Source organism: Myotis yumanensis, unplaced genomic scaffold (assembly GCF_028538775.1).
Source record: "Myotis yumanensis isolate MYYU_CA2020_CCGP unplaced genomic scaffold, mMyoYum1.0.hap1 SCAF_3, whole genome shotgun sequence".
NCBI classification, from domain to species: Eukaryota; Metazoa; Chordata; class Mammalia; order Chiroptera; family Vespertilionidae; genus Myotis; species Myotis yumanensis.
The window spans coordinates 43430766-43450796 of NW_027223754.1; the positions used below are offsets into that span (position 1 = coordinate 43430766).

General features: G+C 41.0%; 1 protein-coding gene across 1 annotated transcript in view; it reads right to left on the bottom strand.

Annotated features, from left to right (window-relative positions):
- CLDN10 (claudin 10) overlaps positions 1-9383 on the bottom strand; it is a 130839-nt gene extending 121456 nt beyond the window's left edge. The window contains exon 1 of the mRNA XM_070407435.1: positions 9170-9383. Within this exon, the coding sequence (XP_070263536.1) occupies positions 9170-9383 (214 nt within the window). The remainder of the gene's footprint in view (positions 1-9169) is intronic.
- Positions 9384-20031: the final 10648 nt, after the last annotated feature.

Here is a 20031-nt window from a genome sequence, read left to right on the forward strand (position 1 = left end):
AAATTTCTTATTCACAGCGCCTCTAAATCTGATTGCCTAGTAATATTTACCAGTGTTCCTACTTGTCTTCTTTCCTCTGCCCCTGTCCCTGCCACCATATTTTTCTCCTCTTTTTCAGGTGAAACAATTTCCAATGTGAAGTTATTTCAAATCCTTCTAGTTATCCACTTCTAGAATCAGTAGATGTGGACTATGTCCCTGTCCCTTAAAATGAGGCACCCAACACTAGCACTATGCAATCTGAATACAGAGTGTGGCAAGGACAGGGGTGGCTATTACCCTCTAATTCTGGTGTTCTAACTCTATTAATGACCCTTAAGATTGCATTAATAATCTTTATAACTGCTACATTTTCCCTTGGCTTTTATTAAACGTCTAAAAAGCACAATTATTTAAAAAGTAAATTCAATCAAACCATGCCCTCTCACTCTATATAGCTGATTTTTTTAAAAGTCAAACATTAAATTTAGAGTCTGATCACCTGAAATTGTGATATCTATTGAAAAATATTGTACTAGGAGGAGGGACTGGAACTTCTGTTGGGGCCTGCTTTTCAACCAGCAGGTCCCCTCGATAGAACTTAATGGTCTCCTTGCAAGTTCCCTTTTTCTATATTATCTATGGCTCAATTTTTTAAAAAAATTTTTTAGCCTCATCTGAGGATATATTTTTTTAAATTAATTTGAGAGAGAGAGAAAGAGAGAGAGAGAGAGAGAGAGAGAGAGAGAGAAAGATTGGTTGCCTCCTGTACACACCCCAACTGGTAATCAAACCCATAACTTAGTTATGTGCCGTGACTGGGAGTCAAACCTGAAAACTTTTGGTGTAAGGGACGACATCCCAACCAACTGAGCCACCCAGCCAGGGCATGCAGCTCGATTTTTAACATCCTCCTATACATTTTATATTTCAGTCATTTTAATATGTTGCAGTTCCCTGATCCACTTGGCTCCCTTCTGCTTTGAGGCCGTTGCTTGTAGGCCAGACATCACTCTAAATGCTCTACACAAATTGATTCACTTAATCCTCACCACCACCCTCTGAAATAGATATTATTCCCATTTATGGGGGTAGGGGGCTCATATATTAAGCATTTTGCCCACAGTCATGCAGTTAATAAGTTGTACAGCTGGATGAGTCTCATAGCCTGAAACGCCCTCCCTATCTCCTTGGCAAACTTCTACCCATCTTTCAAGACGCTTCCAGCACTAGTTCCTCTGGGAAGTCTGCCTACCCATTGAACTTAACCACCAGATAGCACTTCTCATTCTGGGCTAGTTGTTAGCTCACTGATTGTCTTCCTCCAAGCAGCACATCCACTGAGGGTAGGCACGGGTCCCGCTCCTCACCCCAGAACCTATATTGTGTGCCAGGAATCTGATGAATGCTTTGATGAAGGGACTCATTAGTGAATAAGGGAATAAACTACTTACAGATTTCCTTGGCAGTTATAATACGGCATTAGAGCAAATTTCCAAATTATCAATTTTCCCTGCAATGCAAACTGAAATCTGGCCAAAGCGAAACTGTAAACCAGCCATCTCCTAAATATCAGCTCAATTATCTCGAGTTCACTGAAGAGCAGTGTAGCTTTCTGAAGTGCTCTGGAATTATCTAAAGATGCACAGGGGCAGGACTTTTTTAAATTGCTAATCCCAACATTCTGTTTGGTTAGAAGATGTCCTTTGAGTTTCTAGCTGCTTTAGGCTGGGAGTTAGTCTAAGAGTGAGTAATGGAATCTGTGCAGAGGAGAGTCGGTGAAGCCTGCTTGTTGCATATACGGTCAGATGGGCAACACGCAGAGAGAGAAGCACTGAACCTTGTGGGGAAAATCTGAACCTTTTCTACACAAAATAGTCACCAGGAGAAAGCAAATACTGAAGATCAGATAAGCATGTGGAACCCTGAAGAGAAGGGGCCATAGCGAAGTGCCTGCCCTGCTGACCCACCAATGCCAACAACACTAAAGGATCTAGTACCCACACTGTACAAACATATTTTCTTATTTTCTGCATCCTCAGTGCTCTGGCATCTAGGACCTCCATGATGACAGGAGGGAAAATGGCCCTGCCAAGAGGAGCCAATTCTTAGAGATAACAAAAAAGTACACCTTTCATAAGCAAAGCAACAAATTCAAAGCCCACACCCCCAGCTACTTCTTTTATCAAGCTTTCACGCGTCTTCAATATTCCTCTGCCCTAATCAGCCCGGGCCTAGGTATTAGACAACTTGACACAGCTCCTACACCCAGAGCCTGCTGAAATTATTCAAAGTAGCCAATCCCACCGCAGCCAGTTCGGATCAGTGGATAGAGTGCCGGCCTGTGGACTGAAAGGTCCCGGGTTCAATTCCAGTCAAGGGCAGGCTCAATCCTCAGTAGAGGACATGCAGGAGGCAGCTGATCAATGATTCTCTCTCATCATTGATGTTTTTATCTCTCCCTCTCCCTTCCTCTCTGAAATCAATACAAATATACATTAAAAACAAACCAAAAAAAAAAACCCCACACAAAAACAAAGTAGCCAATCCAAACCTGCTTAGGCTGATAACCCTGCCTTTCTCATTCCTTCCCATGAAAAGCACAATAAAGTCTCTTGCCCATGCTTTTCTCTGCAGTAGTTCCTGGTCCTGGTTTATCCAGTTTGATGCTAGAGGCCCACAAAGATGGAATCCATGCCCAAGAAGACCAGGACTACACACCAAATGTACAGTGTTCTCCTTATGGCCGGGGATCAATTCCAAATGGATGCCTAAAGCTGCAGATAGTACCAAACTGTGTTTTTCCTATACATACATACCTATGATAAAGTTTAAATTACAAATTAGACACAGTATGAGATGAACAACAATAACTAATAATAAAATAGAATAATTATAACATTATACTGTAATAAAGTTATGTGAATGTGGTCTCTCTCAAAATATCTTTTTCTTGTGATGATGTGAGATGATACAATGCTGACGTGAAATGAAATGTGAATGACATAGTCTTAGGCTACTACTGACCTGACAGTATGTCAGAAGGAGGATCAAAACTAGCATGAATTTCTTTATCCTTCTTCACAATTTCACAGGTAGATTTGTTGTTACTGTAGATCTTAGCAACCTCAGCACAGGATTTTTTTTTCTGTCCTTATTAAGTGGAGAACTTTCACCTTTTCCCTTAAAGAAAGAACTTTACAGCTCCCCTTTGGCATATCTGAATTGCCAGCATCACTACTCTTGCACTTTGGGGTCATTAGTAAGTAGAATAAGGGTCACTTGAACTCAAGCATTGTGATACCTTGACGTCCATCTGGTAACCAAGAGGGCGACTAAGTGACTAACAGGCGCAGAGCATCTACAGTTTGGAGACGCTGGACAGAGACATGATGCACGTCTGGGCTGGAGAGAGTGGACTCGTGAGATTTCATCATGTTACCCAGAAGGGCGTGCGATTTAAAACTTACGAGTTTATTTCTGGAATTTTCCAGTTAATATTTTTTGAACACAGTTGACCAAAGGTAACTGCAACTTCCGCAGGTAAGTGTGTGTGTGGGGGGGGGGGGGGGGGGATTACTATATATATAAAAAATATTATGATGTAACTCAGTGAACAATTTCTTCTTCCTTTTGTTCAATCCACAAGCCTTTATTGAGTGCCTACTAGGAGTCAGCCACAGAGGTGGGTCCCAAGGATACAGGATAGATGAGGTCCTGGTCTTTTTTTTTTTTTTTAATATATTTTTTATTGATTTTTTTTTTTTTTTTACAGAGAGGAAGGAAGAGGGATAGAGAGTTAGAAACATCGATGAGAGAGAAACATCGATCAGCTGCCTCCTGCACACTCCCAACTGAAGATGTGCCTGCAACCAAGGTATATACCCTTGACCAGAATCGAACCCGGGACCCTTGAGTCTGCAGGCCGATGCTCTATCCACTGAGCCAAACCAGTTAGGGCAAGGTCCTGGTCTTTAAGAGGGAGCTGTTAATGGAGCCAAGCTGTCCTGAATATCTCTGATCTTCCACAAAAGAACCTCCTTGCAGCATACTGACAGGATTCCAAGTCCACTCACAGACAGTTTTGGCTCCAGCACCGCAGTCATTGCCACAAGGCATGGGCACATTTCAGCATTGTGCATGCCAATTCCTTGGCACAAAGACTATTTTAAAGGCTCAGCCTGTCCAGATTCTACTGCGTCATTGAGTGTGTCAGTAAACTTATAAAATTATGCCATTTTTAGTTGGGACAAGAACATGTTGATGTTCCTTAGGCTCATTTTTGGGGTGATAATGCCAAAGACAAACTTGAGGTTTTCTACATGCTTTTATTTTATTTTTTTTTCTTCTTTTCTCTACATGCTTTTAAATAACTGCATGCATCTGGAACACAACAGGAGAATAAATCTAAAATTAAAATTCATTTTAGGCTTAGTTATTGAAATCGAGTTTCAGAAAGCAGAGTCAGAATCTGAGCAAATAGAAGCCTCTCCTGAGATTAAAGGTTAATGTCTTCCAAAGATGTAGCTATGTATTAAAGGTATTAATTTTGAAATATTTTTGAAGCTACCAAATTACTAAAGGTAATTTCCCTCATTGACACCATCACTTTCATTTATTCATTACTGTTGTTTGAAATTTATGACTGTTAGTTAATCATGAACTAAGGCACACATTTCAACTAGCAAGAAATCTAAAATCATGGTATCAGATGGCTCCTAGCCATTCCCTGTATGTCAATAAATACCCACAGAGAACCCCCTTTTCTCTAGCAAATGCCATTCTTTTTATCCCCATTCTTATGGCATGACGGATAAGGGGATGGGGAGAGGTGAAAGAGTTGCCAGGCGAGGAGAGAAGGTTTATCCTATAGGCAGCCAGCATCATTTGAATGTCAGCTTCCAGAATAGCACTTGGTTTCATTCCACTGAAATCCTGGCACCTTTACTTGGGTCATAGAGTCATTTAAGGTCATTTAAACCTATCTCCACCCAGATTGGGTAAGATTCTAAACACAGGGGAACACAGGAAGCCAGCCAGCCAAGACAATAGATAAGGGGAGAAAAAGGACTAATCTTATGAGCAGTTACCTTAGAAGAGCCTTTTACAGCTATAATTCTTTGGTGAACTTCTACTGCCAGGTGGTGAAGCACTGTGATGCTCTTGAATTGAACTTTAGGTTGAAAGATACTTTGAGGAACTCTTGGAGTCCAGCTCTCTCAATTTAAGGAGGAGGAAATTTATGAATGAGACAGAGAGTTTCATTGCCAGAGTCAAGGTCTCGCAGCTAGTTAAATGAAAGAGTCAGAACCTGAAGTGCCATCTGCTGAATTGCAACCCAGTGATCTTCCTTTTTGTTGCCTGAGTACATGTCCTAAACTACTCCTCAATTCATGACACTCCAGCCTTCCTCCAGGAACGCAATTTTGCCCTCATGATGAACTATCTGTCTGACTCATGATTTTGTTCTCTCAGTAATGTTTCAAATATAATCCAGAACTCTATGTGCCCGGAGCACAAGGAGAGCAGAACAGATCAGGCCCCTGTCTTCCAGGTGACCACAACTGAGCTTTAATTTCTAATTATAGCAATGCCTTCTGGATCCAGTGTTCCCTGCCAGAAATCACTGCTTCTCTCCCTATGAGAAATGCTTTACTCTCATGTCCATGAAAACATGCCTATTAACATTGACATGAGAGAAAACACACAACAAGCCCTAGCCGGTTTGGCTCAGTGGATAGAGCATTGGCCCTGGGACTGAAGGGTCCTGGGTTCGATTCCGGTTAAGAGACGTACCTCGGCTGCAGGCTCAATCTCTGACCCTAGTTAGGGCACCTGCAGAAGGCAACCAATGGATATGTTTCTCTCAGATCAATGTTTCTCTCTCTCTGTCCCTCCTTTTTTCCACTCTCTAAATCAGCGGTTCTCAACCTGTGGGCCACGACCCCTTTGGGGGTCGAATGACCCTTTCACAGGGGTCACCTAAGACCATCGGAAAACACATATATAATTACATATTGTTTTTGTGATTAATCACTATGCTTTTATTATGTTCAATTTGTAACAACAAAATTGGGGGTCACCACAACATGAGGAACTGTATTAAAGGGTCACGGCATTAGGAAGGTTGAGAACCACTGCTCTAAATCAATGGAAAAATATCCTCAGGCGAGGATTTAAACACACACACACACACACACACAAACAAAATGAGAGATGCAGCTCTTAAAGAGAAAACCACAGGCCCAAAATGGAGTCACTTCTGCCAAAGCCCATGACAGCAAACCTAGACTTAATACCTAACTAATTGCATAACCTTCTCCAGGAATGCGGTATTAATGGTTCAGTCTGGAATTCTATGGTCAGTACCAATGAAGCAATCTATCACATGGAGCCTCTCTATTCCTTCCAAAAGAAACTAAGGCAGTCTGCCTGACAAGATCCCACCTCAAACAAGGTACCCTTGCCTGAAATAATCCTTGCTTTTCTTTTGCTAATAACCATTTTGTCTCGCCCAGTTTCTGCCTATAAAAACTTTCCATATTGTACAAATTTTCAGGCTTCTCTTTACTTGCTGGATGGGATGCTACCTGATTCATGACCCACTCAATATAGTCAATTAGATCTTCAAATTTCCTCAATTGAATTTTGTTCTTTAACACAGCCTAGAGTGGATATTGCATCTAAAGAGAGTGAAGTGCTCTTGAAATTGAGTCAAGAAGCTCCGCCTCCCCCCCCCCCCCCAAAAAAAGAGAAGCTTCCCAGCTGCAGTGAGGACTGAATTTCAAGTCTCCCTACAGTGCTTTCCTGAAATTGATTCCACAGAACTGCAGTTGGAGGGGGCCTGTGTTTTTCGCAATTACTGTGAATGTCCCTTGTCCAAAGAGGTGCTGGCTTATATCAAATCTTTAAAGTTTAAAGGGTGTAGTCAATATTAACCTAAATGAGTCCCTAAAAAACTGTGGTTATAACAGGGCACCTAAGAGGTTTAGCAAAAAGAAGATATGAAGCTGGTAATGAATTTATGTAACCACCAAAGGAAAAACACACACACAACACACACACACACAAAACACTCCATAAACCTAGCAGTTTAGAGGAGGCTTAATCTGACCTAAGTTTAAGAAGATTCATCTCAAATTGACAAAGGAGGATTAAATCGCTCATTATTTTATGAGGTGATATAACCATTTGCACGCCTCATTGGCTTCTGAGATCTTTTCTCAATTTGGAATCATTGTGATGTTTGACAGTCTGTTGGCATAAAAAGCTTTCTCAACACCCCCATTGCTATGTTTTCAAATAGGAATAAAGGAAACGCAACCAACCAGCCCTGTCAGCAATGATTCTCTGTGAATAGGAAATCCAAATTTGTGAGTTCCCATTTCCTTTGGAAATATGATTCAGTGTTCCTGATGCTGAAAATAGATTTCTGTAGTAACTATCTTTTATAAAGATTTCAATCCAGGAGGAAGATAGTGGAGAGATTATGTCAAGTAAAATTTAGCATATTCTAATCAAAGCTTTGTCAGTGGCTGAGATTTTTCAATTTATCTCTTACGTGCAGGGTACACAGCAGGTATAGAATACGTTATTTTTACTATCAAGAAGCAAAATTAGGGGGATCAAATTTCAAGAGCAGAAGATTATGTGGACCACTACATAGTAACGAAAAGTCTAACTCCATGTTTTCTAAGATGTATTTGGGGAAGTAGCTGTTGAAGTGGCACAGAAATCTACCATGTCCTTTAGCCCACTTTGGGGCTAAGGTTGGATGTCTATTTTTCACAATACCTGGTTTTTGTTAGGGAATATAAAATGAAGGGTAATAAGGCAAAAACACTTTCTTTCTTTTTTTAAAAAGGTGAGCCCAGTAAAGAACAAAGATAAAGGCTTATCCACATAACATATGTTTGACCCGCTGGCCAGGGTGGGAATGAGCCATGAGGGGACCATGGAGAAAGAGCCATCACAGGAGGTTTACAGAATGACAACAGTGTCTCCGCACACTCTTCTCCTTTAAAAATTACCCTTGTACCAATTGCGAAATATCCCAAAGTGAGTTTAGACAGTGGGACAAGAGAGACATCATTGAATCCTAAAATGGGTGCTTAGGAAAGTTCATGTGATTTGACAGCCTAACTGGTGTCCAAGCTCGAACATTTTCATTGACTGTCACCAGAAATCTCCTGGCTTTCACTGAGCTTCTCTCTGTATCCTTTGGCACATACTGTGGACTAATGATCTGAATACTTGACACAAAAATTCCCTTAAAACATTATGCTCTAGTAACTTTCTAGTTAAATTTTTATTTCATTTTATCTACTGGGGCCAAGGTACAGTTTTGACATTGGGTTGTGAAAAGTCTATGTTTTATAAAATATCAGGGGCAATTTTTAACATAATAATACACCCACAACTTGTGGCAGATTTATAAACATATCAAATGGGCAGAAAACAGAGGCAGATAGTGGTTCTTATAATGACATAAAAGCAAATAACTGTTTCCCTGAGATATAAAGTGCTTTTTTTAAGTTCCCTCTTTAAAATACAGACACTTGTAATAGAATTTCTAATATGCATAGCCATGAAAACTTGCCTACATATTTTAAAAATAAAACCAAGTAACAAAAAGGTAAAGCTCATGGGCCTTGTCCTTCACTTAGCTACTTTTAAATTCTTCTTGTTCTGCTATTTTATCACTAAACATGGAAAACCCTCTGAAAACAGAACTCTTCTCACTTCACACTGTTCGTCTTGTCATATGCTTCTATCATGTTGAATATATATGTGCATATACATATGTATGTATGTATTTTCATGTTCAGGTGGCACGAGAAAGCATAGGATAAATACGATTTATTATATGAATGATTCCTCCACAAGACACATTGAAACTAGCTTTTAAAACAAGCCAGTCACTTCACCCTTTCCTATGAGTCTATCCTTTGCACTAGGTATTTCTAAAAGACCCAGAAAGTCATTCTTAACTTTTCTTTGCCATATACAATACATGATTTAATTCTTTCAGCCAACATTCATATTCCCCATCCGTCTTGGGCAAATCATGGCACTTTAATGAAGCACTCAGTCTGTACAGAGTTAACAGCTGACTGTATACAGCTAGTTCAGTATAGTGAAGAGAAAAGTGACATTGTACTTCAATCGCAAGCAACGTTATTATATTTACCTTGTACTTGGAAGATAGTAAAGTGCGGCCGGCACTGGAAAGAACCCAACGCGTTACCTGCGCAGTTCATCCACAGCCCCTGGTAAACCCAAGTGGCGGTTATCACCGATGATGCTCGGGTGGTTACTCTCCACTCATTGGACGCGGTGGCAGCAACGAGAGCTCCAAACCCACCAACACCACATACCAGAGCCGAGATCTGTGCCCTGAACATGTCGCTCAGGCTACTCCGGTGACACTGCCCAGACAGAACACTGGTGGTCTAGGCATGCAGCGGACAGAAAGTACTGGGACAAGTGTTACAGCAAGTTAGTAACAGAAACCTACCACCGTATGGCATACTTGGGTGGCCCGAGCAAGTACCAGAATTTAGGATAAAGTCTGATTTACTGATGGCACTTTAAAGAAAGCCTTAAGATGATCTTTCTAATTTGCTACATGGATATTTTACTAAGATTTTGTAGATAGATTTTAAAGGTTTTGATTTCACAGATTTTTATTTCCTGGCACCATAGTTAATGCTTAATTTTCTGTTATCCTGAAGCTTAACGAACCATGCAACTACCAGATATTACAAAGTACAAATTATACAGTAACAGTTAAGCCTTTTTTGACCAACTGCTGTAGTCTTATATGCTTCTGAATCTTTATGTAAATGGAATCATTGTGGGTATTCTCCTGTAACCTATCTTTTCCATACAATATCATGTTTGTGTGACTTATCTCTGTTCGGGAATATAACTATTGGCCATTAAATACTAGTATAACAGCCGCATATAATATCTTACTAAGTGAATCTATTACAATTTATCCATTTTCCTGGAGATAAACCTTTATGTTGCACGCCCCCCCTCCCCCCCACATAGCAATTGATACAGCTATAAACATTCTCATAAGTTTCTCCTTGTGTATATATACAAGAGTTTCTCTAAGGTATGTCCTAGAAACAGAATTGCTAGGATGTAGGGAATACCTTCAACTTTATAGATCATCCTAAACTGCTTTACTAAGTAGTCATAAGAGTTTACCTCCTGCCCTGATCGGTTTGGCTCAGTGGATAGAGCGTCGGCCTGGGGACTGAAGGGTTCCGGGTTCGATTCTGGTCAAGGGCATGTACCTTGGTTGCGGGCACATCCGCAGTAGGGTTATAACAGGGCACCTAAGAGGATTAGCAAAATGAAGATATGAAGCTGGTAATGAATTTATGTAACCAGAGAAGCAGCTGATTGATGTTTCTCTCTCATCGATATTTCTAACTCTCTATCCCTCTCCCTTCCTCTCTATAAAAAATCAATAAAATGTATTTAAAAAAAAGAGAGAGTTTACCTCTCACTATCCATGGGTGAGTCCTCATTTCCCCATGCCACAGTACTTGGTACTGTGGTGTCGTCAGAATTTTTTTTTTTTTGGCCACTCTGATCCTAAAAGTATCCCATTATGATTATTGACTTGTATTTTCCTGATGATTAATGAGGTTGAGCATCTTTTCATGTGTTTATTGGCTCATTGTATTTTTGCCTACAAAAACATTTGAAGCGTTTGCTCATTTTATCCATTGAGTTGCTTGACTTTTTATAATTTGAATGAGTCATCTATGCATTCTTGAGAGTAATCATTTGTTGATTATATATGTTGCAAATATTTTCCTCTACCTTGTGGTTTGTCTTTATGTAGCCATTTGATAAAGTGTCTTAGTTTTAATGTAGTCGAATTTATCAGGCTTTTACTAACTAATTTGTGCTTTTGGGATCTAGATTAAGAAATTCTCCCTCAGATATAAAAAATACATTGCCCTTTACTCCTACTTCAAGGTTTTAGCTTACGTTATAAATCATCCAGAATTATTTTTTATGTGTTTTATGATTTGGTATCTATTTCATTTTTTAATATGGGAACCCAATTTTTAAAATCATTACTGAATATCCCTTGTCTCCCTATTAATCTGCAATGTTACCTCTGCAATATCAGGTATCAATATTTGCATGGTCTGTCTTTGGATTCTCTCCTCTGCTCTATCTACCTGCTTCTCTGTTCTCATGCCAATACAAACTTCTTAATTACTCTAATTTTATAAATATATCTTGAGATCTTGTTGGTGTCTCTTACCATGTTCTTGTTTTTTCAAGTGTCTGGGAAATTTTTTAAAGCTATTTGCTGCTCTTTATATATTTTAGAACTAGAGTCCCGGTGCATGGATTCGTGCACCGGTGGGTCCCTTGGCCTGGCCTGTGCCCTCTTGCAATCTGGGACCCCTCGGGCAATGTCGGAGAGCCAGTTTCAGCCCGATCCCCGCAGGCCAGGCCCAGAGACCCCAGCGGTGCACGATTGGGGCCAGGGAGAGACCTGGGAGGGCTCCAGGAAGTGTCTGGCCCATCTTGCCCAGTCCCGATCAGCTGGACCCCAACAGCAAGCTAACCTACCGGTCAGAGTGTCTGCCCTATGGTGGTCAGTGCACGTCATTGCAGCTGGTCAAATGGTTGAACAAACAGTCGGACAATTAGCATATTAGGCTTTTATTATATAGGATAAGCTTATCAAGTTACACACATGCATATTTATTGGGATGTTTGTTGGAATTGTATCTATTGATCAATTTGGAGAAAGTGAATAACTTTATAAAAGTAAGTCTTCTTGTTCATGAGAATCATATATCTCTTCATTATTTAACCATTTTTAATGTTTTTCACTAAAGTTATATACTTTAATACATAAAGGTCTTGTTACGTTTTTGTTAGATTTATTCTTAAATATATGACTTATTCTAACATCTATTTTATCTAACATATCATTTCCCTCATTTTTCTTATATGTAGTTTTTCTATTCTTAAATTTCTCTGAGTTGAGAATTTTTCACATTCCAATTTTTCACTCTACTAAATTGGAAGTTATACATTATTTGTATTGCTTAATGGTTGTTCTAAAATTTTTAATGTATATTTGACTTATATAAAATTAATCATTGTCTTTACTCCCCTAAATAATACAAGAACCTTAAGGCATTTTAACATTAATAACTCTTCTCCTGCTCTATGTTATTATGTTATTTCTGCTGTTTGATTTTTTTTAGCCCACGAATTGGATTTTTAGCTCCACAAATGTTAGCTCCCACACTTATTATTATTACTATACAATGTAATCATTTACTTTTTTTGTTTTGCTTTTCCATTTTATGTCTCAAACCTTCTTTGTGAATTTTTCTTCTTCTTAAAGTCTATCCTTGAGAAGTTTCTTTTACAAAAAAATCCTCACCCGATGATATTTTTATTGATTTGAGAGAGAGAAAGGGAGGGAGAGAGAGAAAAACATCAATGTGTGAAAGAAATATCAGTTGGTTACCTGTATGTGACCTGACCCAGGATCCAACCCAAAACATAGGTTTGTGCCCTGACCAGAAATTGAACCCGGTACCTTTGGTGTACTGGATGATGCTCAACCAATTGAGCCACCCAGTCAGATAAAGAAGTTTCTTAAGTGAGGGACTGATGGTAGTTATCTCTCTTCGTTTTTGTTTTTCAGATAATATATTTATTCTGTGCTTGCTTTTGGTGGATACTTTGGTAGGTATTCAGTTATAAGTAGACAATTACTTTGGCTGTATAATTTCATTTTCACCTGACTTCCTTCGTTGCCACTGAGAAATGAAGAGTATGATTTGCCATTTCTTTTTAGATTAATCTGTGTTTTCTCTTTGGCTGGTTTTAAGATTCTTTTTTGTCCCCGTTTTGGCAATTTCACTGTGCTTTTCTAAGTGTGGATTTTTATTTTTATTTGTACTCTTTTTTTGGATTTACTGGAGTTCTTATAACGGATGATTCATAGCTATCATCACTTTCGAGAAACTATTAGTTCTCTCCTTTCCATATCTTACCCTTGTCCCTATCCTTTCTTTATCTCCTGTAACTCTGATGAGATCAATTTTTAGTTTGTCCTGTGTCTCAACCTTTCTTTGCTATTTTTTATCTCTTAATCTCTCCTTGCTGCATTGTTGGAATTTTTTCAGCTGTAGGCTACAATTTATTAATTTTCTCCCCAGTTATGTGCAGTCTGCTATTAACCCATCCAGAGTTCCCAACTTCTTTTTCTATCCTTTTTAATTTCTATAGGTGACAGTTCTTTTCAAATCTGCTTTCTTCCTTTTTTCTAATCTCTTGTTTTTTAGGCATAACTCAAATGCCCATTTTATTTTTTAATATGTTTTTATTGATTTCAGAGAGGAAGGGAGAGAGGATAGAGAGATACATCAATGATGAGAGAGAATCATTGATCGGCTGCCTCCTGCATGCCCCTACTGGGGATCAAGTCCATAACCTAGGCATGTGCCCTTGACAGGGAATCAAACCTGACCTCCTGGTTCATAGGTGAACACTCAACCAACTGAATCACACCTGCCAGGGCAGCCTGTTTTATTTAAGGTTTTTTTGTTGTTTTGTTTTTTATTGTTTTTTAGTTTTGTGTTCTGTATCTCATTATTCTCTGATCTGTAGCATTTGCAGGTTGGATTGTTCTTTTTTTCCCCACTGACTTTCACTCAGGGGGGATGGGGGAGGGTTGTTAAAACGTGGTTACGTGCTCATGCTCCTTGAAACTTTCTTTGTGAAAATATTCTGTGGCCTGGGTTGAGTTTATATTTGCTTCTTCCTGTTGTTTAGGAGAGCTATCAACCCAGGAAATGTTTAAACTCTCAGCCTTTTCTAGACATCCAGTTCATATGAATTCTGGCCCTACACCTGGATCGATGTCAGTTTGGGATTAGGAATTCTCAGTGACTTCTTTTTGTCCTTCTACTAAAACCCAAGGTTTGGACGAAACATTGCTTTACCATTACCCAGGGGGATAGTGATGATGGTGGAGGTGGTGAAGCAGCACTTTTTAATTTTTCCCAGGGCAATCACTGATTTGAGATGGCAACTACTTTTTGCAGGATTCTGTGATCCAGCCTAAAATCTGCCCATGGCCCACTGAGAATTAAACATGACCCGGGATCCTTGAGGGAGTCGCTGGCATCTGAGCTGGCTTACCCTTCTATGCTTGTGCTTTCTCCTTTTGAGCCTCAAAAGATTTCTTTACTTTCTTACCAACTTGGGTATACATTTAAATTTTTTTTCCATTTTTTCTTTGGTAATCCCTTCACCCTTCTCACCCAGCCCCCAACTCCCTCCCCTCTGGCAGTTGTCAGTCTGTTCTCTGTATCCATGAGTCTGTCTCCACTTTCTTTGTTTGTTTTGTTCATTAGATTCCACATGTACGTGAAATCATATGGTACTTGTCTTTCTCTGATTGGCTTATATCACTTAGCATAATGCTCTCCAGGTCCATCCAGGTGCCACAAAAAGTAAGATTTCCTTCTTTTTTACAGCTGAGTAGTATTCCATTGTGTAAATAAATGTACCGCAGCTTTTTTATCTACTCATCTATTAATGGGCACTTGGGCTGCTTCCAAATCTTGGCTATCTATCTATATAAAGAGGAAATATGCAAATTAGGCCTGGACGCCTTAATGGGTCATGACTACAGGAGGAGGTTTCGCGCAGGTGAGGCCCCGAGCGGAGACGGACAGGGACAGGGACAGGGACAAGGGGGCCGGCCCACAGCCTCCTCGGCCGAGCACAAGGCCCGAGAGGAGACAGGGGGCCCTTCTCTCATGGAAGCAGCATGGCTCCCTCCCGCCTCCCACGGAATCGGCACTGGTCCCTCCCGGCTCCCGCAGAAGCGGCGCGGCTCCCTTCCGGCTCCCGTGGGCTCCGGTGGCTCGCTTCCACATTCCACAGAAGCTGCACAGCTCCCATGGAAGCAGCTCCCGCGGAAGCAGCGGGCGGCCTACTCTTTGCAATGGGCTACTAGTTGTAAATAATTCTGCAATAGACATTGGGTGAGTTGTATGCCTGAAACCTATATAATTTTATAAAACAAAAAACAAAACCTATATAATTTTATAAAACAATGTCACCCCAAGAAATTCAATTGAAAGCCAAAAATATTTTTTTCAAATATTGTTATTATTATTATTCCTAGAAAAATGCAGATCTGGCATTAGGGTGACCAGTCCTTTTGGTTTACCCCAACTGTCTAGGTTTTAACATTAAATGCCCTGCTCCTGTGAATTCCCTCACCACAGGGAAAAAAAATATTCCAAGTTTTTAGCTTTTGTTGCATCGGGGGATGGTAGAGAAAAATGGCTGGATTCCTACTTTTCATAATCAAACGATAATCTCCTGTCACAGGCCCAGCAAGGTTCCTGTTTCTACCCTAACTTCCCCTCATCCTCCCACCTGCCTGCACACTGGAGACACGTGTGCACATTGCCCTGAAGAGGGCTGGGTCTGGCATGATTTGCACTTGGTGTTCCTGCACCATTCAGCAGTTACCAGCAGAGGGCACACTCCAAGTCACCCTGCTCACACTCTGTATGCAAATTTCCCTCCCCTGAGCCACTTAGAGTTTCTGCCTCCCTTGAAGCTTTAGTACTTTGCTCTTTCAAGCTAAGATGTGTGTGTCCCTTTTCTTCTCACTGCCTCCCTCTCACTTTCTGTCTCTTTCCTCCCTTCCGTCTTTACCTCCCTGTCCTTTTCTTGCTTCCATTTCTGATTTTAGGTGCAGGTTGGGTTAATCATACACTTCAGTTCATGATGTAACATCCTCTTTGCACTGTGTGAAGCTGCTCTCCTGTTTATTTTTTTACCCCTATTCTCCATTTATATTTTCCTCTCTTCCATAAACAAACACAGTGGTGCCTTCTTTTGTTCTGTATTCTTTTAAAAACTGTACGTGTTCACTTGCTGTGCAGGTTCTAAAAATTATGTATAATACAGCTTGTCCTGGTAATATATCTCACTGCTGCTTTTTCTTGACCTTACACTTTTTAAAATATACTTTTATTTTTTTTCAGAGAGGAAGGAAGAGGGAGAGAGGGATAGAAACATCAGTGATGAGAGAGAATCATTGATCGGCTGCCTCCTGCACGCCCCCCAGGGACTGAGGCCGCAACCCGGGCAGGTGCCCTGACCGGAATCAAACTGTGACCTCTTGAGCTATGCCAGCTGGACGATGCTACACTTTTAAGACTCTTCTGTGTTGCTCAGAGCACATCTAATAATTCTAATTCATTGCTTCTTGCAGTCACAGAGCAGCCCATGCTGAGCATCCACTACGATGTCCTGCGGGTGGGTTTGCCTCCCACTCCCCCATCCCAGCAACACTCCATGAATATCCAGTGTTTGCTGTCTTATGGACTTGTGAGGGTTCCTTTGAGCGCACACCCAGGAAAAGAGTCACTGGGTCATAGGCTCTGCACGCCCAGTGCTCAGTTTGCCAAAGTGCTGCCATATTGCTCCTGACAATGGCAGCACTGATCTATGCTCCCCCAACCCAGCACAGCGATTTCTACCTATCCTGACAGCCCTGCCAACACTGAGCATCATGCAACTTCCAAATCTTCACCAGACTAATAAGTGTAAAGTCATATCATTGCTTTAATTTGCATTTATCTGAGATTTTTGAATTGGAGCATCTCTTTACATGCTTTTTAACCTTTTAGTTTTTCTTCTTCTAACTTAGCCCATTTTTTGGCAATGGAAGGAGACTTGACTTGGGGTGGCAAACACACAATACAATATACAGATGATGTATTGTAGAATTGTATACTGAAACCTATAATTTTATTAACTAACTAGAGGCCCGGTGCACGAAATTCGTGCACTGGGGATGGGTGGGGGGTCCCTTAGCCCAGCACGTGTCCCCTTGCAGTCCGGGACCCCTCCCTTGTTACTGCCCACCTGCTTGCTGCTTCCTACCGCTTGGCTTGCTGCTCCTTAGTTCTGCCACGAAGGCCTTGGGTCTGCTGGGTGCCGGGCCTGCGTGTTTGTGTCTCTGATACCCCCAGCAGCCCCAGCACCAAGGTGGCGGGCCTTGGGGCTGCTGGGTACAGGCCCCCCATTGCGTGTTTGTGTCTTCTATCAGGCCCCCAGCAGCCCCAGCAGCCCCAGCACCACCTAAATAACTTAAGGGAAACTTTATTTAGTCTTCTTTTAAAAGCAATGTAGTTTAAAAATGAGTTGCAGTTAAGACAGAACAAAGAACATGGTACCTAAGAGTGAGATAGACTGACAGAGGAGAGGCTGGGTACTGGTCAGGGGCTTACATGCCAACTGTTCTCCACCTGGGAAATGATGTAAAATTGGTTTCTTTAGTTTTCTGCTTAATGGTCTTCTCCAGCACTGAGGTCAGAGGAGCCGCCTTCCAGCCCGTAGGCTGCTTCTCAGAGTCGAAATTTTCGCCATAGGCCTCTGCCTAGGACAGGACCTCTGCACCCCCAGGGTGCATAAACACACAGGGCTTCCATCAGGCTCTGCTGATCCCGGGGCAGGAGGCCTCTCGGCTCCGCTGATCCCGGGGCAGGAGGCCTCTCGGCTCCGCTGATCCAGAGACCCGGAGGCCTCTCGGCTCCGCTAATCCAGGCGGCCGGGAGGCCTCTCGGCTCCGCTGATCCAGGCGGCCGGGAGGCCTCTCGGCTCCGTTGATTCCGGGGCCGGGAGGCCTCTTGGCTCCGCTGATCCCGGCCTGGCTGCCGCCACCATCTTGGCTGACAGTTAATTTGCATATACTCACTGATTAGCCAATGAAAAGGGTAGCGGTCGTACGCCAATTACCATGTTTCTCTTTTGTTAGTGTAGATGACACTCCAATAAGTTCAATTAAACAATAAATAAATTTGCTCATTTTTCATTTGGAATTCCTTATTGATTTTCTATAATATTCTAGATATTAACCCCTTGTCAGTTTTAGGCATTTCAAATATCTTCTCCCAACCTGGCATCTGTTGGTTTGTTTAGGGTGTTCTTTGTGAAACAAACATATTTAATTTCAATGTAACCAAATCCCCCAATGTTCTGTGCTTTTCAAGTTCTGTTTAAGAAACCCTTCATTACTGTAGGAACACCAAGATGTCTTCATTTATATACACATAATTTTATTTTTTTTACAATTCATAATCCCTTTTCACAATTGTGAAAGCCAGTAATCGTCACAGTGAAGAAACTCAAGTTCAATATCCCCACAGTGCTCCTTGGTGGCCCAAATGTCCCTGTCCTCCTTTTAAAAAGTTGATTTTGCTATTCGTGGACCAGAGGTGGATTTGTCATGAGGCACAAGAAGCTTAAGCGTCAAAGCCTTGCATTTGCACACACTCGCGGGTTCCTGAGGATTGCCAGCCAGGAGTCCTAGCATGTTTGAGTCAGGGAAAGCAAGGCAGGCTGCCACCAGCTAGCATTCCTAAGTAGCACCTCTGGTAAACTGCATAAAGAGATCTCACAAGGAAGAACCCCGATCTCTATTTTGTTGTGATTTCTTTTCTAATTTTAAATAAATACTTACTTTCACACCAATTTTTTAATTTCTCCAAGAAAGCCTTTAAATCTGTATAAAGTTTGACTCAACCCTGAAAGGACCTTTACTTCCCTACATGCATTTTAGAGCAAGCATGTTAAACTCGCAGCCCATGGGCCACATGCAGCCCACAATGAATATTTTGCAGCCCAGCCAATATAATGGTAGGTAAGAAATGTTTTAATAAAAATTTCATAACTTAATTTTTACAATATTCTGTTATACATAATCTACATATATAAAAGCTTAAGCAACCATTATGACTGGTCGACCAAACGACCAGACAACCGGTTGCTATGACAATGCACTGACCACTAGTGGGCAGATGCTCAACACAGGAGCTGCCCCCTGGTCGTCAGTGCGCTCCCACAACCAATCTCCTGCAGCCAGCCAACCTCCTGCAGTCTCTGCCCCCAACTAGCTGGACCAGATCAGCCCTGATCAGCCCCGATCACTGGCCAGGCTGAGGGACCTCACCCATACACGAATTCATGCACCGGGCCTCTAGTTATTAATAACAAACTACCACGTTCGCTAATGACTGATTACTATAATCGTGTTGCATTCATTTACCTTACGCACCTTACACACAGGCACACCATTTCTCTCTACTAATACTAGCAGTGAATATTTTAGCAGCCGAGTGCCACATCATTAGTCTTGGGCTGACTTGTTTGGTGTGCACAACAGGAAGTATTTCACTTTTGGAGAACAAGAAAAATAGGTTTATTTGTGTTACTCTTATTAATTTGTGCAGTTATTTAGTGTCTGGTACATTAATGTTCGAGAAAAAATATTAATTTTTATTAAAATGTCCTATTATTTTATGTTAACGATTACTCACTTATTTCAGCCCTTTGTATTCAGCATGTCTCTATAGAAATAAACCTACGTTTCTATGAAAATTGAAGCTTTTTTCTTTTTGCGGCCCACATACACTTCAACCTTGTTCATTTGGCCCGTGTTAACCTTTGAGTTTGACATGCTTGTTTTAGAGTAAGTTTATCAATTCTTCACATCAGAGTGTAATAAAATGTTAGTGTTTTTAGGCATCCATGAGATAAAGAAAGGAAACTATGCAAATGGAAAGAAAGTAAATCTCTAGACATAGGCTTTCATTTATAAGTCTTGAATTACCTTTAAAAATTATTCTCTTGCCCTAGCTGGTTTGGCTCAGTGGATAGAGCTTCAGCCTATGGACTGAAGGGTCCTGGGTTTGATTCCAGTCAAGGGCACATGCCTGGGTTGCCGGCTCCATCCCCAGGAGGGGGCATGCAGGAGGCAGCCGGTCAATGATTCTCTCTCATCATTGATGTTTCTATCTCTCTCTACCTCTCCCTTCCTCTCTGCAATCAATAAAAATATTTTTTAAATTATTCTCTTGATTATAATCAGACTTAGGTAAAAATTAATCTCTTAAGCCCTTTTTGGTAAGGAATCACAGACATCAGATATTCTTTTTAATTGAATTTATTGGTTAA